Genomic DNA, 13010 nt, shown 5'->3' on the forward strand with positions numbered 1-13010 from the left:
GCTGTCCCCCAGAAAAACAGTTTGTACCCCAAGAACAACGCTCACAACTCCATGGACTCATCCTTGGGCACTGACCACCTCACTGGCCTCTCTCACTGCTACAAGATCGCTTATGGTGGCCTGAAATGGCCAGAGATGTGAGAAGGTACGTGAGTGGATATAGAGATACCAGTCAGCAAGCTATGTCCACTTCCAATCCCGAATCTGGGATGGAGCGCATCAACATCTACAATGGGGGCACTAGCGCAACATCACCGTCATTTTTTTTCATTTTTAAAAAGAAAAGGAGCGCTTCACAAAAATTAACCGAGACTCAGCGAAAAAGACATAATAAAATGAAGAGTCAGGAAATTAATCTTTGCTACACGAACTCAGAAAACAATTGTTATGAGTAAATAATACAAATATCTTTATATTATTTTCCCCCGACATGTTTATGGTAATCACTTTTGTGTGTCTTTGTAGAACTTCAACTTCATCTGCTGACGGAAGCTCTCTTCTGTTGCGGGAAACTGAACACCGTGGAGTCGCCCTAAGTCGCGTATCACATTTAGTGTTGTATTCACCAGCGTCGCACGGCAATTTTTTGATCACTAATTGATGGATGTCTAAAATATAAAAATAAAGAGAAGCCTAAAACAGGCCTGAGGGTTGGTAATTGTCTGAACTATGAAGTGAATGAAAATTGTCCCGAAGCCAGACCCAAGGTGACGTAAAAAAGTCGGGGGCCGTAGTTCCCAGGGCTCTAGCACACGTTCTGCCTTACTAAAACACACATATGTGGGAGATGCAATGGACAAAATAAATAAATAAAAGAGGACTTGAATAAGCCCATTAATGCTAACTAATCCCAGCAAACATTGGTTCCATGACAATGTTCTGTCCGTGGACAAAAATAGTCGCGGTAGGATGAATAAATATGGATAAATATGTAACACTGAATATTTCCTAAATACGCATTTAGATACGTTGTTACATGTCTACAGTTCTCTGTGGTTGCACGTAAAGTTTTTACTTTGACCATTAGCTGCGTTTAGTTCAATATATATCCTGTTGTGATTCAGTTGTGTGAGGACATCCAGCAGGTCCGCGCACCATCCGCATTATGTAATTTTCGTCATCAGGAGTGCAGGCAATTGTTTGAAACTGCTCATGTATCGAGTTCCTACGTCCACAACCCAACCTAAGCGAGTCCTCTGTGATCTGAGCAATGAATCATGAACAAAGGATCTCCATATATAAACCAACTGCAAATAGATGAAGATAGCAAAGCCTGATAAGCTTCAGGATACAACACAACAAAAACTATGGACAGATCTCATAGACACTGATACTTCTACTCATTTCTTTACTAACAGTTTGTCATCCAGTGGACGCCTGGTACAAACAAGCAGCGAGACCGAGTTATTACTCCGTGGGCAGAGCTTCCAGACTCCTGTCAGAACCAAAACTTGAGCCCATCGCCCCACTAACAAATATCAGTGCCCTTTTCCCCCTTTCTCGTTTTCTGTAGCCTATTTGTGTGAAGGGTGTCTTTCCAGAACTGCAGAGGTGTGAGTTTCTCCAGGACAGTAGCTTGTTTCAGTGTGGGGCCAGTGTAATCTTCAGTATGCACTTACAGTTTTTCTCAATTGCTTAAACACATTTCTTGAAACTATGCCTCGTATTCTCAAAACAGTAAACACAAATCCATAACGTCTCACCCAATTCCCCAAACATCCTATTTTCAGGTCAAAATGAAGCTCTACACTCAAAACCATTCACTCTTGCTGAAAAAGCCTTCAGACATCACACACAAGGCCTCAAAAACACTCACACTACAACATAGTCTTACACACTGGTGCAATAAATTAAAAACAATATTTCCAAAACTGGGAAGTTATGTTGCTTGTGGTTCTTCCCCTCAAAAACATTTTCACATGATGAACAAAAAAGACGCAACCAATGTACACTGGCAAATTTTTATTCATGTACTATACAGTACAACACATACACAAAAATTATTCCACCTCAGCATCCCGTCTTTGGTCTGGGTCAGGCCAGAGAATCTCATCTACGTCACAGGCTATATTGGCCCTAGCCAGGCAGCGGGGGTAAAATCCTCTTGCATGCCTGATCCACCCCTGGCATGCATCTACTGTTATGTCTAGGCAGGCTTCTTCCATGGCCTGGAGGAGGTGAACACGGACATAAGGCTCTCTGTCATACACTTTCCACCGCCATGCCGAAAAAAACTCCTCTATCGGGTTTAGAAAGGGAGAGTATGCAGGCAGAAAGATGTTAGAAAACCTTGGGTTATTGGTAAACCAGTCACAAACCAGAACAGCATGATGGAAGCTGACATTATCCCAAACAACAACGTAGTGAGGCTGCTCTGGCTGTGCTGGTTCCCTGTAGTCCAGCTGGAACATATGCTCTCTTAGACCATCAAGGAAAGCAAGGAGGAGCATAGTATTATAGGGTCCTAGAATGGCATGGCGGTGGAGTACCCCTCGTTGGCTGATGGCTGCGCACATAGTGACATTCCCTCCACGCTGACCAGGGACATTTACAATAGCCCGATGACCAATTCTGTTCCTCCCTCTTCTCCTCCTTTTGGTCAGGTTAAAACCTGCCTCATCCACAAAGATAATTTCATGGGGAACAGGCCGTCCTTCAATCTCAAACATTCTCTGCAAAACACAAAACACAGTAGAGTAAATCACTACCCTGAACCACAGTTCAAGAGGGCACAAATGGCAGCATAAACTGCTATGCTGTGATGGAACACAATACTTCATACAAAATCAAAACTCATACCTGAACATATTCCACTCGTTGGTTTTTCACTCTGTCAGAGTTTCGTTCGAAAGGGACGCAGTACACCTGTTTCATCCGAATTGGTTCTTTCGGAGGATGCGATCAATTGTGGAGAGGCTGATGGCATTTATCCCTCGAAAATGATGATCATCCTCAATCACTCTCCTTTGAATCTCTCGCAGGCGGATTACATTATTGGCAATTACCATGTTCACAAGCTCCCTCTCTTGCTCCTCTGACAAAAGCCTTAGCCTGCCTCCACCAGGTGGTCGTCTCTGTGTCCTGCAAAAATAGAAGCACTTATTACTGTAACTGTCCCACATCCTTTTTACAGGAAAAAAATGGAAACATACAGAAACTCTGTATGCAAGGCAATTTGATGCATTTCTTTATTACAGTAGCATAGTACAACAGTGTATGTGTTGTCACAGCATGAGTTCAGCACTCAAAAGTTACTGTACAGAGCAGTCTTACTGCAACAACATCTACCTGTTTTCCTCCCTGAAGGTTCTGATGATGGAGGCAACAGTGAAGCGACTCAAATTTGGCTGTACTCGTTGCCCAGCCTCCCTCATAGTCATACCATGGACAAGAACATGGTCAACTATAGTGGCTCGAATTTCATCCGAGACTGCTTGTCTCCTTGCCCTTGCTCTTCCCCTTCCTTGTTGTCGTCGTTGTCCTCCTCCTCCTCCTCCTCTTCCCCTTCCTTGTTGTTGTCGTCGTTGTCCTCCTCCTCTTCCTCCTCCTCTTCCCCTTCCTTGTTGTTGTCGTCGTTGTCCTCCTCCTCCACCACGTCCTCCTCCTCTCCCTCCTCCTTCACCACGTTCTCTACCTCTACCTCTACTTCTTCATCCTCTTCCTCCACCCTGGTGTCCCTGACCTCTTCCCTTACGTCTCTTTGGATCCATTGTTTCAAACCTGAATAAGTTGACTTTGGCCCTTTTATCTATCCATCGAAGGTTCTGATTGGTGTGTGATAAATTTTGACTCCTAGTGTTTCCACTTGGTTAATTGTGTGCTAATTGAGCTCAAGCTGTGCTGTGTTAAGTTAACATTATTGAATGCTAGTGCTTTCTAAATGACCACATGGTGTAAGCACTGAGAAATGTAGGGATTTGTGTGTAGAGTTTTGCAGTAACAGTTCACAAATATAACTCATGTGTCAAAGCAGGGAATAGTGTTTATAGTTTAGGGAAATGGGTGTGCTTTTTCAAAAATGGCGTTATAGTTTTGAAATTTTAGTTCAAAAGACTGGTTATAGTGTTTTAGCAATTGAGAAAAACTGTAAGAATCTGCCACGGCAGCTGAGAATGGACCTTTTTGTTATTCCGAACTATACATACAGTATCTGTGAGCAAGGTGTGAACAAGTGCACTCTTAAAATTGCAGCAATGTGGATTAAAACGTTTGAATGTCATTCATTAATTCACTTCAAAACTCTAATGTATTCTTTACAGTATGAACAACAGTGAATTTTAGTGGATGCATGAAGTTGAGTGCAAACACAGGTGTCCACAGGAGTAATCACAAATTACTATCAGTTTCTCTTATATTACATTGTGTGCCAACCACAAAGTTAGTCGACTAGAAGAGGTTTGGTCAACCAAATTTTTATCAGTCTCTTAAAAAACCCGGCGAAGTCATTTAACAGGTCGTTAGACTAGTCTATGATAAAACAATCAAGTGCATCCAACGCTCTCCTCAACGACCTCAAATATGATTAGTGTGAATGTTTCATGTGAATTATGTGTATATATGAAATATGTAAGCATTAGCAACTTTACAATGCTGCTCAATCTAATGTTAACCCAGAGAAATGTGTGCTGTTGAAGTGTGTGGGCAGCGTGAAAAGCGCTCACTCGCTTCAGGATAGATGAAGGTGGCTGAGCACTTACTTGCGCTTAAAATGCTGCAAATTTTTGGCCAAACAGGAGTAGTACATCTTTAGGAGTAGTACATCGCTAAAGATTGCGTTTATTTGTGTGCACTTCACATTTTTGTGAAATAATTAAAGCAAACATGATGTGCTTTCTGTAGTCTTGGTCTTTGAACGTGAGCTCGAAACACCGCATATATATTTGCTTTACATATATTTAAAATCTCTCTTTAGTGAGTGAAATGTATACTTTTAAACGAATCAATTAAAACACTTTAATGATCCCACAATTATGTAAATTAAGCAGGTAACAAATTAAAGAGGCTCGTAATTAAAACATTATAAAAACACATTTATTTATATATGGATTACCTGATCCATTAAAAAGGCTATTTTATTAAAAATAGACAAACAGCAGACAAAAATAAAAATGGGAATATTAAAAAAAAAAAATTAGAGTAGTGAGATTGTTTGAAGGTTATGTTTAACAATAGTGCTCATGATGAGCTGGAAGGCTTCATGTACGCTGGAGGGGTCTGTGGCATTGGTGAAGTGAGAGTACACCATCTTGCCTGAGGTGGTAGCACATTCCACAAACTGGTTAGTTACATATTGAGCAGCACAACTTACATCACAGTCAGAACCTGCATTCCAACAAAGAGAAATACATGGATCAATTAACTTAAATGATTCAAACTTGACCAAATATTATTCCAAAAGTTAAAAAGATGACGACATTTCTATACTACTATTACATACAGTATAACAGCGATCCACTTTCCTGCAGAGTTTAGCTCTAACCATTTATACACCTTAAACCCTGCCTTAACTGTGACATTTCTAGGCAAATCATTATATACTAAAACACACACACAAACACTAAACAATGTGTAGTACCTTTGAAACCTGGCTGATAAAGTCGCAGATGTCTTCCAGAATACAGTATTTTCTCAGCAAATAAATCAATTTTGTTCATGAATAAAACCTGAAATTGAATTCAAATGTAGTTAAAACAAACAAACAAAAAATCTAAAGCCATTCAGCCCTTTCAATTAATTCATCCCTATTTTTTTTCTATTACAGAACAAAGTGTTTGTTCTATTTATTAATATACTGATTGAAAATTATTGTATAATAATTCTTAATAGGAGCATTAACTAATGGACAAAGGTTCCATCATATGAAAATGCATAACTGAGATAAAGAATAATGGGTGTAAAGCCAGAGACACACTGCATCATTTTCAGCTGTCCAAGCCAAAAGATTGGCACTGTAAAAAATACATACATGCATACATAATCATCATGGCAATTGAGAAATCTTAATTGTTTCACAATGCCAGTCTTTCGACTGGGACAGCCGAAAATTGTCCAGTGTGTCTTGGGTTCAGCACTTGTGATGAAGCAGATTGGGTGCACACACTAAATCTTAATAATTGCAGACAATTATGGCCGGTTACATGCAGGAAGATGGGCTTATGAAATGAAACCTTTCAATGGACTCTTTTTTTTTTATCCTAGTTCAGATCAAAGAAGACAATAACAATTAAATATATAGCGTTAAAGCCATGTCAGATTACACCATTTTACAGACAGACATGAAACAAACCCAGCTCACCAAAGAAGTTCCTCTGAAAAACATACTGTTACACGTGGATCTGAAGTATTCCAGGCTTTCATGGAGACGGTTCTGTTGTTCACATGCATATACACATATGCACACACACAAAAAAGTTAACTTACATGGAACAGATAAGACAGCATTTTACATTTTGAAGGTTTTTGTAGCATGGCACAAGGTCTCTAAAAATAAAGTAGGCCTATGCTATACTCACCTTGGAATGATTTTCATGAAGATTTTGATCATACCCACTAAGAGCCACCATAAACAGCACTGCCTGGACACTGTCAAAATAACTGTACCACTTCTTTCTTTCTGAACAATGACCACCCACATCATATAGCCTATTTACAAAAAAAAATAAATAAATAATTAAAATAAATAAAAATAATAATAATGATAAAGGAATTAATGAGTCAATTGTCAAAGAGACAAATGTTTTAACAAAGTTGACCAATTTAATAAAGTTAAGTGGAAATATACAATGTGCTTTGATTCAAATCAAATTCAACTGTACATAATAATAATTTTAAAAATCATATTTTTAATCTTGACTAGTTCTGCTCACTGATTTTACAGTATGGAAATGAGCCACATGAACATTCTGATAAACATCATCTTTAGTCAGTCAGTAAGGAAAATATGGACACAGAATCACACATTTAAACATTTTTAGCTATGATAATTTCAGAAATCTATGCTTGCCTGTACAGTGAGTTGTTGACTCTGAACTGGCTTTCAATGACACCCTGAGTCCTTACTCTCACTCTGAGGACATCTGTTTTAGTGGGGATGTAGTTTGGAGCGATGATGCGACTTATGTTCTCAAAAAAACTAGGATTTGTGCATACAAAACAGAGGAAAACACAAAGCACAAAATCAGATAAAACGTTTAACGCTCATTTCTACCACGGTCCTCAGTAGAACATTGTTACTATGTAGCAGCTTTAAAGACAGTGGGTAATTTTTTCTCTTCTTCTCCAAATGTGATTGGGGTTGTTAAAAGTAATACACAGCCTCCCAGTAATCACTCTTGAGAGGGTCAAGTGAACTGTATTTCAGATCATTCTTTTTAATCCTCCTTCAAAGACAACTGGTGACAAAATGGAAGACTACGTCTGCTCGGCATAGCTCGTGCATCCATGGTCATACTTGTTTCAGTTTCAGTTTTGTGAAAAGATTAAAGACTTGAAGAAATAGGAAGAATGCGGTTTTGAAGGCTGTGATATAGTTTATTTTTGCCCTCCTCTGGTTATGCTGCAGTTATTTGCATCATCAAAGAATGATTGGTTACGTTGAAAGACCACAGATGCAGTAAAATACAGCAAATTATTGGAGCATTCCATAAACAAATGTGGCATTATTAATATGGTATATGTAGGAAAATATTCCATGATTTTTCAGACCATTGATAAGACGGATGTTCTTGTAAAATAAAAGGTAACTTCTGTCAGTGGTTGATTATAGCCTCTGTAATTATTGTTGGTAAAGAACAAAGTGAGCAGAGCATAACTCTGACTAGCTAATTTATCATGGGTCACAAACTCTTCATTGGGTGACTACTTAAGTTATTTTAATATTTTAATTTATCTTGTGTGTTCATCAATGAAACTGAAACGCCTGGTTTTAGACCACAATAGTTCATTAGTATGGTGTAGAGCCTCCTTTTGCAGCCAAAACAGCATCAATGGTAATAAAGTCTCACACAGTGGCCAGAGGGTTTCTGAGCCATTCCATAGTTGAGATTGTGTTTGTAGTTGAGAGAATGAGAAAATGCCAAATTGTGAGTTAGCAACCAAGAAAAACTAATATAAAAGATCAAAAAGGATTAATGATACAGATATGAATAATGAATGAGGTTATGAGATATATATACACACATTAAAATAACATAAGACAAACCAATTTAATAATCAAGCAATAATAATAGGATGTAAATGAGAATAGAAGCAAGACCCATAGAATTTACAAATGCACATTTTTACATCAAGAAAAAATTGGATATAAGATGATATAAGGGTGATTTAGAACATGTGGAGTATCTCTTTCATGTCAGTAAATTTAAGGGAAGCAAACAGTGTCACCCAAAAGGAAACTATAGCTTCATTATGCACTGACGCAAATTGCAGAGAGGTGATTACTCACTATAATGCAGAATCATTGAGCTGGAACTCATGGCCTCTGGACACTGCTGTCCTCATGCCCAGATCCCCCCACAGACTGCAGAATGAATAAGCCACAAATGGCAGCAGCTCCATATCCTCTCCTACACAACACTTACATGACAAGATTGCGCGTGCGTGGGCCTGTAAGAACATAACAACCTGAATGACCTGTTATTGAATCAGTCAGGCTTCCTCTCAAGGCCTGATCATAAGGTTAAAAAACAATTTAAAATTGCAAAATGATTAAAACAAACAAAAAAGCAGAATAATAAGAGTAGGAAAACAAATAAAAGAATGCTTTCAGAAATATAAATAATCATTGTTTATTTTTTGTCAGTTTACAAAATGCAAAGTGAGCGAACAAAAGGAAAAATCTAAGTCAAAACAATATTTGGTGTTACTAACTTTTGCCTTCAATTCTTATAGGTACACTTGCACAAATCAGGGATGTTGCAGGATTATAGGTGTATGATCAAACAATTATACCAAACAAATGCCAAATGTCACACATAGGTTGAAACACAGTCATGAACTGAAACAAACAGCTGTGTAGGTGGGTGAAAAACTGGATGAGAAACAGCCAAATACTGCTACCAAGGTGAGGTTGTGACCTCACAGTTTCATGTCACGGCAAGATTGAGCACAGCAACAAGACACAAGGTAGTTATACTGCATCAACAAGGTCGCCCCCAGACAAAGATTTCAAAGCAGACTGGGGTTTCAAGGCCAAGGCCATGTATGCATTAAAACATAGGAACTGGGGTGCAGAAAAGTGGCAGCAGGTGGTCTGGACTGAAAACTAAAAATGTGAAATAATTGGCTGTAGCAGAAGGCAGTTTGTTTGTTGAAGGGTTGGACAGAGGTACAATAACGAGGGTCTGAGGCACATTTGAGGCTGCATTTCTGCAAATGGAGTTGGAGATTTGGTCAGTATTAATGGTGTTCTCAATGCTAAGAAATATAGGCATAATGCAATACCATCAGGGAAGCATATAATTGGTGCCAAATTTATTCTGCAACAGGACAACGACCCCAAACACGCAGTCAAAATAATTAAGAACTATCTTCAGCATAAAGAAGAACAGGTAGTACTGGAAGTGATTGCATGAGCTACAGAGCCCTGATCTCAACATCGAGTGTATCTGAGATTACGTGAAGAGACAGGAGGATGTGAGTAAGCCTACATCCACAGAAGATCTGTGGTTAGTTTTTCAAGATGTTTGGAACACGCTACCAGCAGAGTTTCTTTAAAAACTGTGTGCAAGTGTACCTAGAAGAATTGCTGCTGTTTTGAAGGCAAAGGGTGGTCACACCAAATATTGATTTGCTTTTGATTTCTTATTTGTTCATTTATGAAATAAATGTTTAACACTTCGACTTTTGAAAGCATTCTTTGTGTATATTTTTTCATACCTGCCTAAAACATTTGCACAGTACTGAATATACCAAATGCTGTTTGTTTTTATAATATTCTATATTATAACTAGACAATATTTTCATACAATATTATGTATGATATTAGAGAAAAAGTTTTTAGGTGTAGATAGATGTGAGATACAAATTGGTGTCATGTGCATGTACAAAAATGTCATTGTAATTCTTTTTAGTTTTAAGAAAACAGAAAGGTTTTTTCACAATGAACGGATATAGGGTCTAATGAAACTGCCATGCACATCATGAACAGATGTATATAGAGTAGTCTGCATTACCTACCTTGTTTTTCTTGTTTGACAAATTAATGCGCAGCATTCCCATGCCATGCAGCACAAACTTCATATTTGTCAGCAAGTTATCCAACACAGCAGGCTGTACATTTAGAAGAAACCAAATAATTAAACATACATTAACCATTTAGAAAATAATAAACCATGCAGTGTGCTTTATTGATGTACTAATGTTGTAGCACTGTAAAATACAGCATAGTCCAATACTATTTATAATTCATATTGTACAAGCCATGACATTATTGGATTATGATCAGATTATGTTTAAAGATGTGTATTCTACATCTTTAATTAGATATATTTACATTGTGCACAATTAGCTTATAGTTTCTGTATAAACTTAAGTCACTGTTCATTATTACAGTACACTGTATTACTGTTCTTTCTAACCTGTTTTTAGGATGTATAATGTGAGCTTTACCCTAAAGTTATTAGGACAAAGAACTAAAGCAAGTTGGACTTCTGTGCAGTGTAACTTAAAATAACTTATATTACCTAATCAGGTTATTTTTTCAATTGATAATGCATCACAGCAAAATATATCTGAATATATTTTTCATACAATGTAATGCAATTTATTTTGTTCAATTGAGAAATATAGTTTGATCTTGATTTCTTGATTTGTGTGTGCTGAGTAAACATGATGGTTATTGTTAAGGGAAAAACTTTTCAAAGTATGGAATCCATTTATAGGATTTTTGAAAGAAGCTGAGAATTTGTTATATATATATATATATATATATCGTAAATTCTGGACTATAAAGCGCACCTGCATATAAGCCGCATCCGCTCTATTTAAAAAAGTTTTGCTCTTCCCGCTGCCTCCTCCAGCGTCTCACCATAGACTCATTGACGCTAAGCTTCCGAGCAGCAGCGCGGTTTCCTTCTTGTATAGCGAGATCGATGGACTTCAACTTAAAACTTGCATCATACGAACTTCTTCGTGTGGGTTCCATGATGAAGGGTGAGGATTTGAAAAGATAGAGTTTGACAGGATTGGTCATTTGTCGTCCTTCTATCCGCTTCTACCGACTTATATCTGCTAAAGAGGAATTAGCATATGCTTCTTGAACTAGCGTATTCTTCTTTGCATTTATTTTGTCTTAGTTTTGATTCTAATTCCGGTTAGAGCGCCCCTAGCGGTGGGGAAAAAATCTGCAGAATAGCCGCACCTTTGTATAAGCCGCATGGTTCAAAACCTATAAAAAAAGTAGCGGCTTATAGTCCAGAATTTACGGTATATATATATATATATATATATATATATATATATATATATATATATATATATATATATATATATATATATATATATATAAAACTAAAATAAGTGTTAAGCTATTCATTTTTGTAAGCAAGTGCAGCCCAGTTGAGAAGTTAACAAAAGTAATGCAATGTAAAAAAGCAATTAGTTACCTTTAAAGGGAGAAATGCAATACTGTAATGGATTTCTTTTAAAATTAACAAAATACTAATAAATATAAAATATGCAAGTCAGTGTTGCACCTTGAAACTGATGAGTTCTTGTTTTGTAAAGCCATGGCTGTAGATGATCTTCGTCTGTTTGATTAATGTACTTTTGCCGCTTTCTGGAGTACCTATATGTTTGGAATAAAACATGGCAGTAAAGTAGTATTACATTAATACATTTCTATTGAATAAATCAAATCAGACTTGAAACTATAAATACGATGCGAAATGGTGGTTCAAAGGGACTGCGTATTACATTCAAACTCAATTAATACATTTTAACACGGATTTATTTTGTACCATGTTTCTCTATCACAACAAGACCAGTTTAGAGTTACCCAGTATTAGGACCCTATGCACTTGCGGTTCACGCTCAATTCGAGCATGCTGCTGATTGCAGGATCTTTTCTCTTCATTTCGCAGAATCACGCAAGTCTGCACAGCCGCGAGACATCCCTCCACAGGATCAAACGACAACATTATATGAATTAACTAGCCTACTACTCAAATCAGCATTGTCATTTGAATACAACTTGATATTTAACTTACCTGCAGTGATGTTAAAACGTCAAAACATCGAAACATTTCTAAAACGATTATATACTTAAAATCTTATTTAAAACTGACAATATTTACGAGTAGTCTTTGGGTAACACACCTTTTCGAAATGCGTCTCAGGAATGTGACGTCACTGCATATAATAAGTAGGCTACCTTAATTAAACGTGCTCTCTAATTGGTTACGCAAGACAATAAACAGATTAACAGAGATTAAAGATAATAATAATAATAATAATAATAATAATAATAATAATAATAATAATAATAATAATAATAAAGAGTAATAGAATGTGCTTTCTTTGTTTCTTTGTATGTATCTAAATATCAAAAATAGGCCTAATTAGATATATATTTAGGCAGACGTGATCTCCCTTTCTTTCTTAGTAGAAATCTTACAAATTATGAAAATGTTTTGTATTTCACAGTATTATATTAGTTTCAGTATCTTTCAAGTTAACTAATATGTAAAAATAGGGTTATACTATATAAAACAAACAGTTCAATGTTGATTTGAAATACTATAATCTCTGAAACCATTATATTTAGACAGTAGTTAGTATCATGATTAAGGTTTCTTGTTTAAAAAATTGCTTATAATTAAACACATTATATAGCACAGTGCATCAAAACAAGGTTAGTTGGTTTCAGTGCATTGTGGTTTGTATGAATTTTACACAGATGTCCACAGACATGAAGACCTCTTGTAGCTATAATTGGTAGCTCATTCCGGCATACACACATACATGAGAAACAAACTCAAAACTATCTATATATGAAGACTGTAAAAGTGTTT

The 13010-nt window shown here is 36.9% G+C and overlaps 2 protein-coding genes across 3 annotated transcripts; both read right to left on the reverse strand.

Annotated features, from left to right (window-relative positions):
- Positions 1-2000: 2000 nt before the first annotated feature.
- LOC122352451 lies at positions 2001-2874 on the reverse strand. The gene is made up of 2 exons (XM_043249858.1): positions 2800-2874; positions 2001-2672 (listed from the first exon to the last, which is right to left on the reverse strand). The coding sequence occupies exons 1-2, from the start codon at positions 2872-2874 to the stop codon at positions 2001-2003; spliced, it is 747 nt and encodes a 248-aa protein (XP_043105793.1).
- A 1490-nt stretch (positions 2875-4364) lies between these two features.
- LOC122352614 (guanine nucleotide-binding protein G(o) subunit alpha-like) lies at positions 4365-12334 on the reverse strand. Of its 2 annotated transcripts, XM_043250085.1 has the most exons (10): positions 12207-12334; positions 11996-12113; positions 11694-11785; positions 10177-10269; positions 8444-8604; positions 7004-7132; positions 6513-6642; positions 6296-6367; positions 5576-5663; positions 4368-5322 (listed from the first exon to the last, which is right to left on the reverse strand). In XM_043250085.1, the coding sequence occupies exons 1-10, from the start codon at positions 12240-12242 to the stop codon at positions 5132-5134; spliced, it is 1110 nt and encodes a 369-aa protein (XP_043106020.1). In that variant the 5' UTR covers positions 12243-12334; the 3' UTR covers positions 4368-5131. The 2 variants fall into 2 exon arrangements, with proteins under 2 accessions (XP_043106021.1, XP_043106020.1); XM_043250086.1 differs by lacking the exons at positions 11694-11785; positions 11996-12113; positions 12207-12334 and adding an exon at positions 10957-11140 and having other exon boundaries at positions 4365-5322.
- Positions 12335-13010: the final 676 nt, after the last annotated feature.

This window comes from Puntigrus tetrazona, chromosome 10, assembly GCF_018831695.1.
Source record: "Puntigrus tetrazona isolate hp1 chromosome 10, ASM1883169v1, whole genome shotgun sequence".
NCBI classification, from domain to species: Eukaryota; Metazoa; Chordata; class Actinopteri; order Cypriniformes; family Cyprinidae; genus Puntigrus; species Puntigrus tetrazona.